General features: G+C 50.2%; 1 protein-coding gene across 1 annotated transcript in view; it reads left to right on the top strand.

Annotated features, from left to right (window-relative positions):
* LOC140395604 (dynein axonemal heavy chain 17-like) overlaps positions 1–22,151 on the top strand; it is an 896,966-nt gene that overhangs the window by 27,339 nt on the left and 847,476 nt on the right. Inside the window, exon 2 of the mRNA XM_072483576.1 lies at positions 1,393–1,815. Within this exon, the coding sequence (XP_072339677.1) occupies positions 1,618–1,815 (198 nt within the window). The 5' untranslated portion in view covers positions 1,393–1,617. The remainder of the gene's footprint in view (positions 1–1,392; positions 1,816–22,151) is intronic.

Below are 22,151 nucleotides of genomic sequence, written 5' to 3' on the forward strand. Positions count from 1 at the left end.
GTATCGGTCTGGGCCGACTTCCCCAGAGCCGAATACACTGTTCTGCCTGCAGCTGTCCGTTTTGAGTCCTGTTGGCTGATTTTCCCATCAGCCTCTTTAGTTCGCCATTTTACATCGGGGTTTGGCCAAATACTCGGGAATCAGCCATTTTAGGTGGCTGCACTCTGTGTGGGTTTTAATTTTGCTTTGAGTTTGGACTGGTTTTGAACTGCACAGGTTGAAAGAAGTGTATCTCAATCTTCATTTTAAAAGCTGTTTCCAGACTACTTGGTAACTTAAAAGAGATAATTGCTTTCTGGAAGGAAATCAAACCTGCTGTTTGAAAAGGGGAACAGAGTATCAATAACAAGTCTTATACCAGTAAGAATGTCATGTGCTGGGCCACATCTTTGAAAAGGAGTTTCTTTACTTGAATTTTGTTATTGAATTGGAACAGTTAAGGGGGAATTCATGAAGGGTTATACATAGTTACTGTAGCTGTGTGGGGTCCTTATGGTTGGAGTTGATAATAGTTCTTACTGTGTGTGTTTATACAAATGTTAACTAAATTCACCAAATGAAGCCCCCCCTCGGCCAGCGGAACGGCTCACCCCCCCCCTCGTCTGTGGCGGCGCTGGAAACAGTCCACAGCGCCACGCGAGGTTGACGAAAACTCTGAGCACACGTGTACCGCGCCGTCAGGAAGTCGGCCCATCAGGAGCGATACATTTGGGGATTGTCTTCAGGTGATGTCCTGAGGCGGTCCCAACTTCCTGCGGTGTACTCCCCAATGACGCCGTTTTGGAGGGGGCGGAGCATCCGAAAACAGGCGCTGCCTCTGATTTTGGCATCAAAGGAATTCTCCGCCCGATCGCCCATTACGATATCGGCGTCGGGCAATGGTGAATCCCACCCTTAGTCTCAGAAGCGGAGAATTCCACCCAATAACTTGAAACTTGCTCTCTACAAGGGTGGTGAAAAGGAAATTAGATGGGCATGTGATTTTCATGGCTATCTGGAGAATGGGACTGATTCAGTTGCTCGAAAGAAAGCCAGTATGGACTCGAGGGGCAAATGCCCACTTCTCTGCTGTAATAACTCTGACTGTCTCTTTCAAAGAGTTGGAACAGACACGATGAGCGAATGATTTCCTTCTGTGCTGTATCCTTCAATACAACACTAAGATATGACAGTGACCTCAGTGAAAGTATGGTTATCGTATCTTAAAAATATATATATATATCATTTTAATTTATAAATATGAAAGGAGAATTTTATAATAGAAATCATTGACAGTAGATTGACAAAAATGTGATTACAGCTAGTAATGTATTGTAGACAGGATGTCTCGACTTGATTGCAGTTTTAACATTTTTAATGCCTTAAAGACTGACACTCTACCATTTTTTGTAGGAAAGTCGAAAATACTGTTGACTTCGAGACCACCATTTTGATTTGGTAAATCAGCTTTGAGGTGGACAATGGATGAGGATGAAGGAGCTCATGAGAAAGAAGATGATCCACGAATGGCTTTTTTACAGACCTTAATTCTGATGTATTTCAATGTAAAACCAGATAAATGGGCAAAGTTTTCTGCAACAGAAGAAAACAGACAACTTCTTCAGTACTGAGGACATAATGATTCTTGTAATCTATATGAACAATGCAGGACTATTCGCTGCAAATTTGGGATTTCCTACCTCAGTTAAAACTAAAGGAGTATATTTTGTGAAAAAGAAAATGGTGCGCATCACGAATGACAACATTAAAGATACACTATTAATTGGTGATATGAGCAATTCACCGGTTGAGCAATTATTAACAGTGCTTGAAGAGGTGAGTGAGGAAAAATGACCAATACTGTTATGGCATGGCAGATGGTAATTGTCAGGTTTGAGTGCAAGCGGCCCGCTCCCACAGGCAAAATCGGGATCTCGTCGTAGTGTGGAGAGAAACCAATTATCACCACTTGAGCCCTATTTCCATACAATTAATGAGAGCCACCCCTTATCCAACAGCCTCCCGTCATTCAGCGGCCTCCCAGCACGTGACCCTAGCGGAAGGGCTTCTGTGGGGAGCTGAGGAGGTGAGTAGCCATCTTTGCTCACATACAAAGAGCCCGGGGGTGCTGGGCTGGCCACCCAAGTGCTTTTCAGAGGGTGGGAGACCCTCGGCTGGGAGTGGGTTGCCATGGGAGGGTGGGGGTTGCGCTGCTGGGGGAGGGGGGGGGGGATCGTGTGTACCTATTCCGGGGGCAACACTTGTCCCTGCCCTTCTGTTCCACTGACCACCAATAACTCCCATTGACTGCCGAGGCCTCTGGCCATGCGACTCAAGACTATTGCTAATAGGGAATTGGCAATCATAGTTAAGTGAGCACTGCACACAATCCAAGTGGATTCTCGTGTGTGGATGGGCCAAGTAGCCTGTGGGAGTCATTGTCGAGCATCCTAATCACACCTTGATGTCTGGACACTGTGCTTGAACACTGAGGGAGGCAACACCACACACGCAGCAGCCAACATTCGAGTATCCAGGGGATGGGACACAGCTCGGGGGAAATGTCCACGGCCAGAGGGTGGGTGAATGCTACGGGGGGGGGGGCGATACCAGGAGAGATGGGCCAATGGTTCGGAGGTCGGCCTGCACTGCGGAAGAATGTGACAGGGACATCATACTAGGTGTGCACAAAGGTGTTTATCATGTGTAACAATTCCCCACTCTCCTGATGTAATCTTACACAATTTCACCGTATCTATTTACATTATTCCAATTGTCACAAAAAATAGATGGTAGCAGTAGTAGGGTGTTTTTCTGAATGGAAGGTTATGACAAGTGGTGTTCCACAGGGATCGGGGATGGGGCCTCTGTTGTTTGTCAGTATCCGAAGAGGAAGCGGAGAGCACAGAGTCTCCCTCTATGTGGATGATTTGCTCCTCTGCATCTCAGACCCACAGAACGATATGAAATAAATCATGAAGCTCCTGGAAGAATTCAGGGCCTTCTTGGGCTACAAACCCAACATTATCAAAAGTGACGTTTTCCCAGTGAACCCAAATAGAGGAGGCACAGAGCTGGAATGTCTCCCATTTGAAATAGCCCAAAACAAATTCCGGATCCACAAGTGGAATCTGACCAGTCTGGCGGAGGAAGTAAAAAAATGACCTGCAAAAATGGGATGCACTCCCACTTTCCCTAGCGGGGAGGGTGTAGATGATCAAGATGATGGTGCTGCCAAGGTTATTCTTAATGTTTGGATCCATATCGATCTTCATCCCAAGTTCTTTTTCCAAAAAAATAGACAAAATGATTATGCCGTTTGTGTGTGTGTGTGGGTGGGGTGAGGGGCGGAGAAAGTCCAAGAATCCCCCAGACAACACTGCAGAGGAGAAGAAGCATGGGTGACCTGGCTGTCCCAAACTTGCAATACTATCACTGGGCATTAGATGATTAAGAAGGCGAATGGAGTTTTGTCCTTCATTGCGAGAGGGATGGAGTTTAAGACGAGGGAGGTTATGCTGCAACTGTATAAGGTGTTAGTGAGGCCACACCTGGAGTATAGTGTTCAGTTTTGGTCTCCTTACCTGAGAAAGGACATACTGGCGCTGGAGGGTGTGCAGAGGAGATTCACTAGGTTAATCCTAGAGCTGGGGGTTGGATTACGAGGAGAGGTTGAATAGACTGGGACTGTACTCGTTGGAATTTAGAAGGATGCGGGGGGGATCTTATAGAAACATAAAATTCTGAAGGGAATAGATGGGATAGATGCAGGCAGGTTGTTTCCACTGGCGGGTGAAAGCAGAACTTGGCATGGCCTCAAAATAAGGGGAAGTAGATTTAGGACTGAGCTTAGGAGGAACCTCTTCACCCAAAGGGTTGTGAATCTATGGAATTCCCTGCCCAGTGAAGCAGTTGGGGCTCCTTCATTAAATGTTTTGAAGGTAAAGTTAGATAGTTTTTTGAAGAATAAAGGAACAAAGGGTTATGGTGTTCAGGCGGGAAAGTGGAGCTGAGTCCACAAAAGATCAACCATGATCTCATTGAATGGTGGAGCAGGCTCGAAGGGCCAGATGGCCTACTGCTCCTAGTTCTTATGGGCAGTCATGGCTGAGAGAGTGAGGGAACCAAACATGGAATGGGTGAGGATGGAGGAGTTCACCTGCATTGGATCAACCCTCCGTGCCCTCGCCATGACAGTGCTCCCATCCCTGCCGGCAAAACACACATCCAGCCCAGTGGTAGTAGCAACAATAAGAACCTGGAACCATATGAGACAACACTTCTGTTTAACCGAGGTCCACCATGGCCCCCATCTGCGGCAATCACAGGTTCCTACGAACCATGCTGGAGAGGTGGAGACATGACGGGGGACGCTAGTGATCAGGGACAGACTTGCGACCTTAGAAAAGCTGACGGAGAGACTGAAACCAACAAATGGACAGGAACGTCGACATTTACAAGTGTTATGGGCCAGGGTTTAGAAAACTCCAAAGTATATCATGGAGTTCACCTGACCTACAACTGTTTGTTAATTTTGGTTACGGGGAGCACAAGGGCCTATCTTTCAGGTGTTATTCAACAGAGGCCTTAAGAACTTTTAATCAAAAACAAAGTTTATTCTACGAATTTAGTTAACATTTTTATAAACACACACAGTAAGCATTTGTATCAACTACAAACATAAATATTCCACACAGCTACAGCACTCTATATATAACCCTTAATAAACTCCCCCTTTAAGCTGTCCCAATTTGATAACAAGATCCCAGAAACCAGAAAACCCTTTTCAAAGGTGTGGCCAGCACATAGCACTCAAGACCTAGTATAGGTACTTCTTGTTTCCTGTCCAAAACAGCAGATTTGAAGTCCTTCCAGAAAACAGTTATCACTTAAATTATCACGTAATCTGGAGAGAACTTTTAAAAGGCAGAGAGAGAGAGACTCCAAGATCCTTGTCTGTCTGAATCCAGCAGCCAAACGTGAAAACGAAAGCAGAAAAACTCAGAGCCACACACCTCTCCCAGCTCAGAAAGTAAAACCAAGAGCCACAGCCCAGCTCCACCCGCACAATGACCTCACTGAAGTCTTTGATAAGATAAAACATTTTTTAAAGGGACACTCCCATGACACAAGTCAAAAACCTTCTCCGCAAGGAGACGACCAGGTACCCTAGAGCCCTGAGCGATACAATGTTGGAGGATCTAGACGCGGACAGTGTGGAAAGAGGGAACTGTGGGACATATTCGGCCGACTTAGGAAGAATGCGCTCACTACTGCAGAGAACAAGGCAGAAATGGGAGGAGGAATTGGGGACGGAAGTATGGTGGGGACTCTGGAGCGAAGCACTGAGCAGGGCCAACTCCACCTCCTATTTGGTCACTGTCTGTGCGGAGTCTCCACATTATCCCCTTTGTTGCTCTTTTTAGCCTTAGTTTATTAGCTCTGATTATGTCACCTTTGCTCACGAGTCGCCAGGTATCTTTCTGATACCGCCAAGTGGTTCAAGCTCGAGTTATGATTAATATGTCAGCACACCGCTTAGTAAGATTGAAATCAACGGTCATTTATTATATACAACAAGTAATGCTTACACAATAATCCTACTATCTATATAGAAACCTATCACTACTGGCCAATACTTAACTTTAGGAAGGGCCCACCATGTGCTGCTAATGGTCTTGAGCATCGATCTGGGCCGACTTCCCCAGAGCCGAATATGCTATTCTGTCTGCAGCTGTCCGTTTGTGTCCTGTTGGCTGCTTTTCCCATCAGCCTTTTGGGTTAGCCATTTTAAATCGGGTTTTGGCCAAATTAATAGGGAATCAGCCATTTTAGGTGGCTACACCTTGTCTGCATGGGTTTCCTCCGGGTGCTCCAGTTTCCTTCCTCGAGTCACGAATGACGTGCTGTTGGGTCAATTCGACATTCTGACTTCGCCCTCAGTGTGCCCAAACAGGTGCCGGAATGTGGTGCCTAGGGGATTTTCACAATAACTTCATTGCAGTGTTAATGTAAGCCTACTTGTGACAATAATAAAGATTATTATATCCTGCACAAGGCTAAGCCTCATTGGAGGATCGGGGTCCAGTGGTGGTTTGAGATTGAGTTTATTGCAAAAACTTGGTTAGTACACTTTCAAATACAAACAAAACAAACAAAAGCCCAGCCAGGCAAAAGAAAGAGAACAATGGAAACAGAACAAAGAAGAGAGAGAGTGAAGGGATGGATCTAAGAACATGCATTAAGAGCATTTTACCTGTGCGCTCTGGTACCGTCCCCCTCTCTGCCCCCTATTGGCTTACAGGTTTTGAATTGTGACTTCTGAATGGTGCTCCATACCAGCACTCACATTGGTATCTAACTTACACATTTGCATTCTGGATCCTGAAAGTCTGGTGTAACATTTCACTTTTATCACCGGCAAACTGCAAACTTATAAACTGACCTTGACTCAGAACAATACAGGCTTGCATTTCATCTATAACCAAGCTCATTCTTTATTTGACTTTCCCATAGTTACAATATTTTCAAAACTTGGTTTTAATATTTCCCCACATTCAAACAGTTTAAAGTAGTGCACAGAGCACACATGACAAGACCCCAATGAGCAGGTTCTTCCCGGAGGTGGAGGACAAGTGGTGCCAGGGAGACCCGGCCAACCAAGACCACATATTCTGGGCTTGCCCCAGGCTTGTCTGGTTATGGACAGCCTTTTTTTATTAAACGCATTTTATTCAAACTTTATCAAAGTAGGTTACAGCAATAAACACCCCGGGAAACATTCTTCCCAACAATCAACTATATAGTTTGTACACCCCCCCCCCCCCCCCCCCCCCTCCTCCCCATTACCCCCTCCCCCACCCCACTGCAACGAACAGCTCCTCGGTGACACAAACATCCCCCACATTTTCTCAAACTCCCCTGCTGAGCACCTTAACTCATATTTTATCTTCTCTAACCGCAGGAAGTCATACAGGCCACCCAACCATACTGCTACCCCCGGTGGCGATGCTGACTGCCACTCCAGCAAAATTCGTCGCCATGCAATCCGAGAGGCGAAGGCCAAGACATCAGCCTTCCTCCCCTCCATGAGCTCCTCTGGGCTTCTCTGAAACCCCAAATATCGCCACCAAAGGGTCTGGGTCCACTCCCTCCTCCACTATCCTTGCTAAGACCGTGAACACTACTGCTCATAATCTTCCCAATTTTTCACAGCTCCAAAACATTTACGCATGATTCGCTGGCCCCCGCCCACACCTCTCACACTCATCTGCTACCCCCTGAAAGAACCCACTCATTCTCGTCCGAGACATATGCACCCTGAGCACCACCTTAAACTGTATCAGGCTCATCCTTGCACAAGAGGAGGTCCCGTTTACCCTTCGCAGAGCCTCACTCCGTACTCCCCAATTGATCTCCATTCCCAACTCTGCTTCCCATTTCTCCTTGATCTTCTCCCACCCGCTCGCCTCCCTGCTCCTCCAGCCACTTATATATATCCCCAATTCTTCCCTCCCCTTCCACATCCGGAAGCAGCAGTCACTCCAGCAGGGTGTATCCCGGCAATCTAGGGAGCCCCTTCCAGAACTTTTGTGCAAAGTCCCTAACCTGTAGATACCTGAACTCACTGCCCTCGGCAGCTCTACCCTCTCCCTTAGCTCCTCCAGACTGGCAAACCCTTCCTCCAAATACAAATCCCTCACATTGACCAACCCCATTTCCCTCCACCTCCTGTATACACTATCCATCCCCCCCGGCTCAAACCCATGATTCTCGCACAGCGGCGTTCGCACCGACATCCCTTCCACCCTATAATGCCTCCTCAGCTGATTCCATATCTTCACCATGGACTGCACCACTGGGCTCCCTGAATACCTACTTGGAGCCATTGGCAATGCTGCCGTCACCATAGCCCTCAAACTAGACCCCTTACAAGATTCCTCCTCCATCCTAACCCACTCTACCCCTTCTCGTTCCCACCACCGCCGCACCTTGTCCACATTCACCACCCAATAATAATGAAGCAAGATTGGTAACGCCAACCCCTCGGCATCTTCCCCGCCCATAAAAAGTCAGAGATGATTGTGTCCACTTTCCGAAAAAAAGGTCTTTGGCATAAAGATCGGGAGAGCCTGAAAGATAAACAAGAACCTCGGCAGAATATTCATTTTCCCCACTTGGACCCTCCCCGCCAACGTTAAGTGCAGTGTATCCCACCTCTTAAGATCCTCCCTGGCCTCCTCCACCAGCTTGTAAGTCAAAGCTTCGTGAGCTCATATCATTCGTCCTCAGTCCCGCTCTTGGCGCCACATACAGCAACTGCACCCATGCCACAAATCTCAGCCTAAACCCAAACCTTCTCAAAACTTCGAACAAGTACCGCCACTTAACCCGATCAAAGGCTTTCTCCGCGTCCATGGAGACCACCACCTCCGGTACCAGAGCTCTCGACGGATTCATCACCATATTCAACAGCCGTCTTATATTACTCGCGAGCTGCCTGCCCTTCACAAAGCCCGTTTGATCTTCTGCAACCACCCTCTGGACATAATCCTCCATCCTCCCCGCCAACAACTTAGCCAATACTTTCACATCCGTGTTCAAAAGTGATATGGGTCTATGTGACCCACATTCCACCGGATCCTTCTCTTTTTTGGGGATTAGTGTGATTACTGCCTGCTTTATGGTCTCCGGCAACTCCCACTTCTCCAGTGCTTCATTAAACGCCCCCAACAGATGCGATGCCAGGTCCGCCGCAAATTCCTTATAAACGTCTGCCGGGTACCAATCCGGCCCAGAGGCCTTCCCTGACTTCACACCCCTGATACTATCCAGCACCTCCCTCAGCCCCAGGGGCTCCTCTAAAGCCTGCCTCTGCTTCCTCCACCTGGGGAAATTCCAACTCGTCCAGAAACCACCCCATGTCCCCCTTCTCTCCTGGGTCTGCCTCATAACGTCCCTGGTAATACTCTCTAAATGCCTCAATTATCTTCCCTGACTCTGACACCACATCCCCAGCCCCAGTCCGGATCTTCAATATTTCTCTGGACGCAACCTGCCTCCCGCCCTCCCCATTGTCAGCCTGTCAAATTGCCCGTGCAGCTTTTTCCACCTCGCCAATCCCTCCACGGTGGGCACCCTCGAATATTCCCTGTCCGCCTCCACTATCTTGCTCACTAGGCGGCCATGTTCCGCCCTCCTTTCCTTATTCGCACAAACCGTAAATGAGATAATTTCTCCCCGAACAACTGCCTTCAGTGCTTCCCAAAAAATGCCCGCCGACACCTCCCCATTCTAATTGAACTCCACATAATTCCTAATCGGCAACCGCATCTTATCACAAAAACCTCCATCCGCCAACAACCCCGAGTCAAACCTCCACCCCGGCCTCTGCTCTCATCCCATACTGAACCGAATATCCAGCCAGTGGGGTGATTGGTCCGCGATAACTATCCCCGCATACTGTGCCCCCTCCACCCCATCCAAAATCTCCCGACTCACTACAAAGTAGTCAATCCTCGAATACACCTTATAGACTTGTGAAAAGAAGGAATACTCCCTTCCCCCTGGGTTCTGAAAGCGCCATGGATCCACCATACCCATCCTCTCCATAAACCCCCCAGCTCCCTTGCCATTTGTACCCTACCCATCGACCTGGGGCTCGGTCTATCCCCCCTCGGCTCCAGGACACAGTTAAAATCTCCTCCCATGATCAACTGGTACGTGGCCAAATCCGGGATTGCTGCCAGCAACCCCCTCATAAAACCCACATCATCCCAATTTGGGGCATACACATTTACCAACACTACCGGTGCGCCTTCCAATACCCCACTCCCAATCACATACCTCCCACCTGGATCCCTCACCTCCTTCGCACTCACGAATCCCATTTTTTTGCTCATTAAAATCACCACACCCCTCGATTTGAAATCAAACCCCAAGTGAAAAACCTGCCCGACTCACCCCTTCCTTAACCTAACCTGGTCCTTCACACAGAGGTGTGTCTCCTGCAAAAAGACAACCCCCGCTTTCAAGCTCCTGAGGTGCGCGAACACCCGTGACCTTTTAACCGGCTCATTCAGTCCCCGGACGTTCCACGTTACCAACCTTACCGGAGGCTTGCGCCTCCAATCCCCTCTACCATCCGTCATCTTCCTCACTTAACTCCTGCACCTTTAATTCCACTCTGTACCTAGCCCATCCCAGATGGCCCCTTTCTTTGCCCTTAACCATGTCATCTCTCACCCCTTGCCGTGTCGCAGAAACCCCTCCCCCCCCAGCTTTTCTTCTTCTCCCCCCCCCCCACTTCCCCTTTCCCCCGGCCACCTCTCTTGGCCTTCTCCCCCACCACCTCACTTCCGTTCACCAGCATGACCTGCTAGCGCGTCTGCCCCTGCCCAAATGCACATCCTCATGACCTCCCCCTCCCACTCCCCCCCCACTCCTCAGCTCAAAGAAGAAGGCCTCCTGCTGGCCTTACCCTCCCCCACCCAAACAAGAATTTCTCCTGAATTCCAGGTATCCTTCTCCAAAAGCAAACAAACGGATGTTAAACTCAAACAGTCCCATAAAACAGGAACATCCATCCCCACATAAACGTTTCATCCCAACAACTCCTTACAATCTCAACATTGAACAGAACCCCCCCCCCACACAAAAAAAGGCGAAAATCCCCCAATCCCTACACCCATTTCATACATGCTCCCGACCGTTACATAGTGGCAGCACCCCGGTTCCCAAGCATTGTCCACTCAGTTCTCCCCCAGTTTATGCTCCTTAATGAAGTCTTCAGCCGCTTCTGGGGTCTCAAAATAATACTCCCGGCCTCTAAATGTCACCCATACTTTCGCCGGGTAGAGCACCCCAAACCTGATCTGCCGCCGGTACAGCACTGCCTTGGCCTTGTTGAAACCTGCCCGCCGTTTTGCCATCTCGGCTCCGATGTCCTGATAAATCCGGATGTTATTCCCCTCCCAGTCGCAGCTACGCTTGTCCCTGGCCCACTGTAGAATTTTCTTTCTCCACAAATTCATGGAGTCTCACGATCACTGCCCGCGGCGGCACCCCAGCTCTAGGCTTTTGCCTCAGAGACCTATGCGCTCGGTCCACTTCAGGTGCCTTATCTAGCACCCCTTCTGCTACCAGTCCTGCCAGCATCCTCGAGACGTACCTCGTGGCACTCACACCTTCCACTCCTATTCGCAGGTTCTGTCTTCTCGAGGTATTCTGCTCCTCAACCTTTGCCCTCAGCGTTTTACAAAAGTCTCCTAGGAATGGACAGCCTTCTTCAAGGCGATGTCCAAGGTTGTGGGAGGTGAGAATGGAGCGGGGCCCGCGAGTGGCAGTCTTCCGGGTATCGGACCAGCCAGAACTTCATATGGGGAAGAGGGCCGACGCCCTTGCATTTGCTTCCCTAATGATCCGCCCGAACAATCCTGCTCGGCCAGCGTTCAGCAGCACCACCCACAGTTGCAGACGGCTGGCAGACCTATCGGAATTTCTCCATCTGGAGAAGATCAAGTACACGATCTGAAGGTCAGACGATGGCTTCCACAAAGTGTGGGGGCAATTCATCTGCTTGTTCTAGGGCCTCCTTGAAGCCAACAACAGATAGAAAGGGATGGGGGCAGTGGGACGCATGGGAACCACCAGGGCTACAGAATGCAGACAGGAACGAGGGCTGGGGGGGGACGGGGGGTGGTGGTGGGGGGGGGGGGGGGGGGGGCAACGGGGGAGAGACCCAAGGAAACGGAAGGAGGGAACCCAGGGAGAGACCGACACGGAGAGCAGAGGGACCCCCCCCCCGCACAAAGCTGTAGGAGCAAATCAAATGACAAAGAAACCATCTATGGTGAAGGAAAGAGCCAAAATGGGACCCAGAGACAGTAGAAAAGGGGAGCAAGGTGGGGGATTAAGGGTAGAGAGGGGGTGCTGAAAAGGAACGGCATGGAACTTGTAAATAATAACCATTTCATTCATCTGTACAGTCAAAATGTAAACTTCAATAAAAATATTGACAAAAAAAAAGAAAACATAAACACTGATACCAAAAGCTTCTGTAAGTATATTAAGAGGAAGTAAATGTGGCCTTTTAGAGTATGATACTGGTGAGGTATTAATGGGGAACACAGATGGCGGAGGCACTGAACCAATATTTTGCCTGTCTTCATGGTAGAATAAATTTAAAATTTTGAGAAACTACAGCTAATGCAGAAGAACTTGGAGCAATAACCATCATTAGGAAAACGATATTGAATACACTAAGGGGATTAAAGGCAGATAAATCTCCGGGACCTGGTGGCCTGCACCCTTGCACCTTACGGTATTAAGGGAAGTGGCAGCAGAGATAGTGGATGCATTGGTTGTGATATTTCAGAATTCCCTTGATTCTGGTAGGGTCCCAGTGGATTGGAAACAGGCTAATGTGACGCCCCTATTCAAAAAGGGAGAGAGGCAAAAATAGGAAACTATTGATTGGTTAGCTTGACCTCTGTGGTGGAAAAGTTTTTATTTTTTAAATATGTTTATTCAGGATTTTTCAACAAAAATTTTCAACCATTCAAACCCCACCGTAACAAAAAAGAAAAGAAAAGTTGCATAGCAAGACATAAACATATCAATCCAACATAATACAGAACTTTGTACAATGGGTTCCTCCCGCACATATTGACTTTCCCATATGTTTATGTTTTTCCTTTCTCAAGTGCCCCCTAGGAAAAAACACTTTCCCCGCCCACCCTTCTACCCCCCCCAAAAGAAACGGCCCCCCTTCCCCTCCCCCCCCTCCCTCCCTGGGTTGCTGCTGCTGCTGACCGACCTCCATATAACGCTCCGCGAGATAGTCTAGGAACGGTTGCCACCGGCTGAAGAACCCCTGCGCAGACCCTCTCAAGGCAAACTTTATCCTCTCCAGCTTGATGAACCCTGTCATGCCGTTTATCCAGGCTTCCACACTGGGGGGCTTCGCGTCTTTCCACATTAGCAAGATCCTCCGCCGGGCTACCAGGGACGCAAAGGCCAGGATACCGGCCTCTTTCGTCTCCTGCACTCCCGGCTCGTCCGCCACTCCAAATAGTGCTAGCTCCCAACTTGGCTTGACCTGGACTTTCACCACCGTAGACATAGTCCTCGCAACACCCCTCCAGAACCCAGTGCCGGGCACGACCAGAACATATGGGCGTGATTAGCCGGGCTTCCTGAGCACTTCCCACATCTGTCCTCCACCCCAAAGAACCTACTCAGCCTCGCCCCTGTCATATGCGCTCTGTGAATAACCTTAAACTGTATCAGGCTGAGCCTGGCACACGAGGAAGAGGAATTAACCCTACTTAGGGCATCAGCCCACAGACCCTCTTCGATCTCCTCCCCCAACTCCTCCTCCCATTTGCCCTTCAGCTCCTCTACCAGAGCCTCCTCCTCCTCTTTCATCTCCTGATATATCGCCGACACCTTGCCCTCTCCGACCCATACACCCGAAATCACCCTGTCCTGAATCCCCTGTGCCGGGAGCAGCGGGAATTCCCTCACCTGCCGCCTCACAAACGCCCTCACTTGCATGTACCTGAAAGCGTTTCCCGGGGGTAGCCCAAACTTCTCCTCCAGCGCCCCTAAGCTCGCAAACGTCCCATCGATGAACAGGTCCCCCATTCTTCTAATCCCTGCCCGCTGCCAGCTCTGAAACCCCCCGTCCATCCTTCCTGGGACAAACCGATGGTTATCTCTGATCGGGGACCACACCGAGGCTCCCATCGCACCCTTGTGTCGTCTCCAGTGCCCCCAGATCTTTACCGTTGCCGCGGTGTACCTTGTCGGCGAGAGCGGCAGCGGTGCCGTCACCAGCGCCCCCAGGCTCGTTCCTTTGCAGGACGCCATCTCCAACCTCTTAAATGCCGCCCCCTCTCCCTCCATCATCCACTTACGGATCATCGCCACGTTGGCTGCCCAATAGTAGCCACCCAGATTCGGCAACGCCAGCCCTCCTCTGTTTCTACTACGCTCCAGAAACCCCCTCCTTACCCTCGGGGTCTTGTTTGCCCACACAAAACCCATAATGCTCCTGCCTACCCTCTTAAAAAAGGCCTTGGTGACCATAATTGGAAGGCACTGGAACACAAAAAGAAACCTTGGGAGGACCATCATTTTAATCGACTGTACTCTGCCCGCTAGCGAGAGTGGCAACATGTCCCATCGTTTGAAGTCCTCCTCCATCTGCTCCACCAGCCGCATCAAATTAAGTTTATGCAGGGCCCCCCAACTCCTAGCTACTTGGATGCCCAAGTACCGAAAGCTCCTTTCCGCCCTCCTCAATGGTAGCTCGTCTATCCCTCTTCCCTGGTCCCCTGGATGCACCACGAAGAGCTCACTTTTCCCTACATTGAGCTTATAGCCCGAGAAGTCCCCAAACTCCCTTAGGATCTGCATGACCTCCACCATCCCCTCCACTGGATCCGCCACATACAGCAACAGGTCGTCTGCATACAGCGACACCCGATGCTCCTCTCCCCCTCGGACCACCCCCCTCCATTTCCTGGACTCCCTTAATGCCATGGCCAAAGGTTCAATTGCTAATGCAAACAACAGGGGGCACCCCTGCCTCGTCCCTCGATACAGCCGAAAATACTCCGACCTCCGCCGATTCGTAAGCACACTCGCCACCGGGGCTCTGTCTCAGAGCTTAACCCAACTGATAAACCCCTCCCCAAACCCAAACCTCCGCAACACTTCCCAGAGATACTCCCACTCTACTCGGTCAAAGGCCTTCTCCGCGTCCATAGTTGCCACAATCTCCGCCTCTCCCTCCACCGATGGCATCATTATCACGTTTAGGAGCCTCCCCACATTGGTGCTTAGCTGGCTGCCCTTTATAAATCCCGTCTGGTCCTCGTGAATCACCCCCGGGACACAGTCCTCGATCCTCGTAGCCAGCACTTTTGCCAGCAACTTAGCATCCACGTTAAGGAGCGAAATCAGCCTATATGACCCACATTGCAGTGGGTCCTTATCCCGCTTCAGGATCAAAGAGATCATCACCTCAGACATTGTCGGGGGCAGAGTCCCCCCCTCCCTTGCCTCATTGAAAGTCCTCACCAGCAACGGGGCTAACAGGTCTACGTACTTCCTGTAGAACTCAACCGGGAACCCATCTGGTCCAGGAGCCTTCCCCGCCTGCATGCTCCCCAGTCCTTTAATCAGCTCCTCCAACCCAATTGGCGCCCCCAAACCAGCCACCTCCTGCTCCTCCACCCTCGGGAACCTCAGTTGGTCCAAAAATCGTTGCATCCCCTTTTCCCCCGCTGGGGCCTGGTATCTGTACAGCTCCTCATAGAAGGCCTTAAATGCCTCATTTACTTTCACCGCACTCCGCACCATAGTTCCCCTTCCATCCTTGACTCCACCTATCTCCCTCGCTGCCATCCTCTTACGGAGCTGATGTGCCAGCATCCGGCTCGCCTTCTCCCCATACTCATACGTCACCTCCTGTGCTTTCCTCCACTGTGCCTCTGCCTTCCCTGTGGTCAACAGGTCGAACTCCGTCTGGAGACTTCGCCTCTCCCTAAGTAGTCCCTCTTCAGGGGCCTCTGCATATCTCCTGTCCACCCTTAAAATCTCCCCCACTAACCTCTCCATTTCCCTACCCTCTCTCTTCTCCCTGTGAGCCCTGATGGAGATTAACTCTCCCCTGACCACCGCCTTCAGCGCCTCCCATACTACCCCCACCTGCACCTCCCCGTTGTCGTTGGCCTCCAAATACCTTTCAATGCACCCCGTACCCTCCCGCACACCTCCTCATCTGCCAGTAATCCCACATCCAAACGCCACAACGGGCGTTGGTCCCTCTCCTCTCCCAACTCCAGTTCCACCCAGTGCGGGGCGTGGTCTGAGATGGCTATGGCCGAATACTCCATTCCCTCCACTTTCGGGATCAGCGCCCTGCTCAGAACAAAAAAATCTATCCGGGAGTAGGCTTTGTGTACGTGGGAGAAAAAAGAAAATTCCCTGGCCAAGAGGCCTGGCAAATCTCCATGGATCCACTCCCCCCATCTGGTCCATAAACCCCCTAAGCACCTTGGCTCCAGCCGGCCTCTTTCCAGTCCTAGATCTGGAACGATCTAATGCTGGGTCCAAAACCGTGTTAAAATCCCCCCCCCATTATCAAGCTTCCTACCTCCAGGTCCGGAATGCTCCCCAACATACGCTTCATAAATCCAGCATCGCCCCAGTTCGGGGGGTATACATTTACCAATACCACCCACGTCCCCTGCAGCCTACCGCTCACCATCACGTATCGACCTCTATTGTCCACTACAATGTTCTTGGCCTCAAACGACACCCGCTTCCCCACCAGTATTGCCACCCCTCTATTCTTCGCATCCCGCCCCAAATGGAATACCTGTCCTACCCATCCCTTTCTTAACCTGACCTGGTCTGCCACCTTCAAATGTGTCTCCTGTAGCATGACCACGTCTGCCTTCAGTCCCTTTAAGTGCGTGAACACTCGAGCCCTCTTAACCGGCCCATTCAGGCCCCTCACATTCCACGTTATCAGCCGGATTGGGGGGGCTTCCCACCGACTAGCCATCTCCTGTTTTAGGCCAGTCCCGTGCCCGCGCCTCCCGCACCCTCCAGTCCCCTAGACGGGAAACCCCCTCTTCCGTTTTCAGTTCCCCCTCGGCCAATGCAGCAGCAACCCTATTTCCCCCCCCCCCCCCCCTATAGATCCAAATCTAGCTCTTTTGCTGCCCCCATAACACTTCCGTAAGTCAGCTGTCAACTGCTGACCCCGGCTTCCCCCGCCTTCCCGTTGACCCCCCCCCGGTGTGGAAATCCCCCCTCCTCCTTGCGCTCCTCCAACCCCCCCCCCCTCCGCACTACCCTAACGCGGGAAAAAGCCCGCGCTTTCCTGAGCCAGCCCCGCCCCCTGTGGCACAGCTCCTGTTGCGGCCTTATCCCAATTCCTCCAGCACGGGCGCCCACATTCCCCACAGTCTCCCCATCAAATCTCTTCCCCCATCCCCATCCATCGCCCCACCCGTGGAACATTCCTTACACATAGTTAAAACCCTGTATACAATCGACATCCCCCCCACAACCGCAGACCCTCAGTTTGAGTCCAATTTTTCAGTTTGGATAAAGTTCCAAGCCTCCTCAGGCGTTTCGAAGTAGTGGTGTCGATCCTTAAATGTGACCCACAGTCGCGCTGGCTGCAGCATTCCGAATCTCACCCTCTTCCTATGCAGCACCGCCTTGGCCCGATTAAAACCAGCTCTCCTCTTTCCCACCTCCGTGCTCCAGTCCTGGTGGATTCGGATCACCGCATTCTCCCATCTACTGCTCCGCTCCTTCTTGGCCCATCTCAGGACACACTCTCTGTCCACGAAACAATGAAACCTCACCACTATCGCCCTTGGCGGCTCGTTGGCCTTGGGTCTCCTCGCCAGGACCCGGTGAGCCCCATCCAGCTCCAGGGCACTCGGAGAGGCCTCCGTTCCCATCAGCGAATGGAGCATCGTGCTCACATACGCCCCGGCATTGGCCCCCTCCACCCCTTCAGGGAGACCCAGAATCCGAAGATTCTTCCTTCTCGACCTGTTCTCCAGGTCCTCGAATCTTTCGGCCCACCTCTTGTGCAGCGCCTCGTGCGCCTCCATCCTCACCGCCAGGCCCAAAATCTCGTCCTCGTTCTCGGTGGCTTTTTCCCGCACCTTTCGGATCTCTACCTCTTGGGACTTCTGGGTCTCCTTCAGCCCCTCGATCGCCGTCAGCAGTGGCTCCAGCACCTCTTTTTTAAGCTCCTCCACGCTGCGCCTGAGAAACTCCTGCTGCTCCGACCCCCCATGCTGCTCGATCTCCGCCATCTTGTTTTTTCTCCCTCGTTTCTTTCGCTGCTCCAAAGCCGCTTTTTTTACCGCTCCACTTCTGGTCCCCTCCATACACTATGGAAGGGGGACCTTGCTCTCACCTTCCCACACGGGAAGTCGTCGAAAAATTTCCGTTGGGGCTTCTCTGGAGAGCCCAAAAGTCCGTTCTAGTGGGAGCCGCCTAAATGTGCGGCTTAGCTCCGCATCGCCGCAACCGGAAGTCTCCGTGGTGGAGACGTTGTTGGAATAAATCCTTACGGAGATGACAGAGCATTTGGAAAGGCAATGCTCAATCCACCATTGTCACCATGGATTTATGAAAGATATGTCGTGCTTGACAAACTTGCTTGAGTTCTTTGAGGACATAACCAGCAAGGTGGATAATGGGGAACCTGTGGATGTGGTATATCTAGACTTCCAGGAAGCGTTTGACAAGGTGCTGCATAAAAGACTGATCCAGAAGGTGAGATCACAGGGGATTGGGGTAGAGCACTAGATTGGATTAAGGATTGGCTGACTGACAGAAAGCAGCGGATCGGGTTAAATGGGTCATTCTCTCACTGGCAAACTGTAACTAGTGGGGTGCCACAGGGGCCAGTCCTAGGACTTCAACTGTCCAAAACCTATATTACTGATCTGCAAGCGGGGACAGTAACAACTTTGCGTGTGATACCAAAATATGTGGAAAAATAGGCAGTGAGGAGAAGATAAAAGTTTCAGACAGATATGGATAGATGAGGAGATTGGGCCCAAATTTGGCAGATGGAGTTTAATGTAGATAAGTGTGTGATTATCCATTTAGGCCAAAGAAATAGGAAGGCAAATTATTTGAATGAAAAGCAGATTCAAGATGCGTCTGGGCAGAGGTATCTGAGTGTCTTTGTTCATGAATCACAGAAGGTCGGTATACGGGTATAGCATGTAATTAAATATGCAAATGGAATATTAGCGTTTATTGCAAAAAGACTGGAGTATAAAAGTAGAGAAGTGTTGTTGCAGTTATATAGCGTGTTGGTGAGACCACACCCGGAGTATTGTGTCCAGTTTTGGTCTCCTTATCTGAGAAAGGATGTGGTGGCATTGGAGGCAGTTCAGAGGAGATTCACTAGATTGCTTTGGGGGATGAAAGGGTTGACGTATGAGGAGAGATTGAATGATTTGGGCTTTTACTCACTGGAGTTTAGAAGGATGGCATCTGATTGAGGTATATAAGATATTAAAAGGAATTGACAAAGTAAATGTAAGTTAATGTTCTCTCTTGTGGGACAATCTAGAACGAGAGGTCACGGATATAGGTTGAGAAGTGGTAGATTTTGAACTGAGATGAGAAGGAACTAAGTCTCGCAGAGGGTAATGAATTTGTGGAACTCACTGCCTCATAATGTGGTGGAATCTGTTTAGGGTGGATCAGTGGTTAGCACTGCTGCCTCACAGCGCCAGGGACCTGGCTTTGATTCTGACCTTGGGTGACTGTGGGGTTTGTATACTCTCCCCGTGTCTGGGTTTACACTAGGTGCTCCGGTTTATCCCAAAGTCCGGTTGGGTGGATTGACCATGCTATGTTTCCCCTTAGTGACCCTTAGGTGGGGTTACAGGATTACGGGAATATGATGCAGGCATAGGCCTGTGTCGGCGGTTCTTTCGAAAATGCAGACTCTATCAGCCAAATGGCCTCCTTCTACACTATTGGGATTCTATGGTTCTGTGGAATCTGAGTCATTAAATGGTTTCAAGAAAGGACTTCCAATGGCAGCCATGGAGTGAGTGGTCGCTTATTTGGTCGCCCCTGCTCTTGGTGGACATTTGGGACCTTTTTCCCCAATTTATGGGAGATTTGATCAACAAAACAGGAGATTGGTGAGGTAGAGGAATAGGATTCCCCACCAGTGTATGGATTTGTGGACCAGAAGTGGTCTGAAAAGGAGAGATCGTTGGTCGAAGAAGGGAGTGGAGTGGTGTCTCTAGCACAGAATAATATGGCGGAGGGTCAGGGTCCGAAATTGCCAGTCCAGTGGTCAACGGAGCAGCTGGTGGATTTTCTCCAGGAGAGCTTTGTTCAGCAAAGAAAAGAATACCTGGATCCAATTAAGATGGGGATTGACCGTGTGGAGCAGAGATGGAAGCCCAGGGCCATGCGATTAAGGAGGTGGAAGAGGCGGTTGCTGAGCATGATGACATGACTAGCCACGATGGCGGCGGAGATGGGGTTGATGAAGGATCACCAGAAAAGGCTGCAAGAGAAAGTGGAGGATCTGGAGAACTGGTCGCGCAGGCAGAACTTGAGGATTGTTGGCCTCCCGAAGGGCAGCGAGGGATCGGATGCAGGGGTATATGTGGTGCGTGTGTTCGATAAACTTCTGGAGGAAGGTGCGTTTAATCGGCCCTTGGAGGTGGACAGGGCGCACAAAGCGCTGACGAGCAAGCCGCCGAAGGCGATGGTGGTACAAATGCACCGGTTCCTGGACAAGGAACAAATCTTGAGGTGGGCCAGACAGGCGAGGAGCTGCAAATGGGAAGGTGGCAAGCTGCGTATTTACCAGGACTAGGGTGCGGATCTGGCCAAAAGAAGGGCGAGTTTCAATAAAGTGAAATCAGCCCTATTTAAGAAGGGGGTAAAGTTCGCATGCTGAACCCAGCTCGTTTGTGGGTCACTTTTGAGGGCCAAGAACTTTATTTTGGATCGCCAGATGAGGCGATGAACTTTGTTAAGGTCAAGGGACTGGCAGGTGATGGAAGACATTGAAATTTGGGGCGAGTAGCTGTGCTCCTATTATGCTGCTAAATTTCTTTTTTGGGGGGTTTTGTATGTGTTGTTTTGCACTAAGTTTTGGGCCATGGCTCTGCTTGTATGCGGTTAACTTTGTTCTTATTGGGGGACGGTGGGTGGAATTTTTGTTTTTGTGTTTGTTGTGGATTTTAATGTTTGCATATGTATGTTCAAGCGGGGGGCGGGGGGGGGGCGGGGGGGGGTGAGATCAGTGGGCGGTAGGATGCTTGGCGTCATGGGCGGGGGCTATCAGTCTAGCTGGGCAGGCTAGCTCACGGAAGCGCAGTGGGGGGCAAGCAGGTGATTTGTTTGTTGAGGGGGGTTGGGATTGTTATTTTGTTATGGGGGAGGGAGGCGGGGAATTGTTCTGCTGACAGGGACGGGACTGGCGCATGGAGACCAATTGGAGGTTGATGACAGTGAGCGCCATCAGCCTATGTGAGTCGAGGTCCGGTATTTCCCCAAGCAAGGTGAGGCTGCTGATTCATGCCCCTTATTCAAGTAATATTACTGATATTTCAAACTTAGTAGGACAATAAAAAACTTAAGCACCAGCAAAATTTGAAATTACGTCTTGTCAACAGAATGTACTGAAATTACAAAGTGATATTTGATTTGATTTATTGTTGTCACATGTATTAGTATACAGTGAAAAGTATTGTTTCTTGCATGCTGTACACACAATGCATACCGTACATAGGGAAGGTAGGAGAGACTGCAGAATATAATGTTACAGTTATAGCAAGGTGTAGAGAAAAGATCAACTTAATACGAGGTAGGTACATTCAAAGGCCTGATGGCAGCAGGGAAGAAGCTGTTCTTGAGTCGGTTGGTACATGACCTCAAACTTTGGTATCTTTTTCCTGACGGAAGAAGGTGGAAGAGAGTATGTCCGTGGTGCGTGGGGTCCTTAATTATGCTGGCTGCCTTTCTGAGGCAGCGGGAATTATAGATAGAGTCAATGGATGGGAGGCTAGTTTGCGTGATGGACTGGGCTACATTCACAACCTTTTGTAGTTTCCTGCGGTCTTGGGCAGAGCAGGCTCCATACCAAGCTGTGATACAACCAGAAAGAATGCTTTCTATAGTGCATCTGTAGAAGTTGGTGAGGGTCGTAGCTGACATGCCAAATTTCCTTAGTCTTCTGAGAAAGTAGAGTCGTTGGTGGGCTTTCTTAACTATAGTGTCGGCATGGGGGGACCAGGACAGGTTGTGATCTGTACACCTAAAAACTTGAAGTTCTCGACCCTTTCTACTTCGTTCCCATTGATGTAGACAGGGGCATGTTCTCCAAAACGCTTCCTGAAGTCGATGACAATCTCCTTTGTTTTGTTGGCATTGAGGGAGAGATTATTGTCGTCGCACCAGATTCTCTATCTCATTCCTGTACTTTGTCTTGTCATTGTTTGAAATCCGACCCACTACGGTGGTGTCATCAGCAAATTTGAAAATCGAGTTGGAGGGGAATTTGGCCACACAGTCATAGGTGTATAAGGAGTATAATAGGGGGCTGAGGACACAGCCTTATGGGGCACCGGTGTTGAGGA

Source organism: Scyliorhinus torazame, chromosome 18 (genome assembly GCF_047496885.1).
Source record: "Scyliorhinus torazame isolate Kashiwa2021f chromosome 18, sScyTor2.1, whole genome shotgun sequence".
In the NCBI taxonomy this organism is placed as follows: domain Eukaryota; kingdom Metazoa; phylum Chordata; class Chondrichthyes; order Carcharhiniformes; family Scyliorhinidae; genus Scyliorhinus; species Scyliorhinus torazame.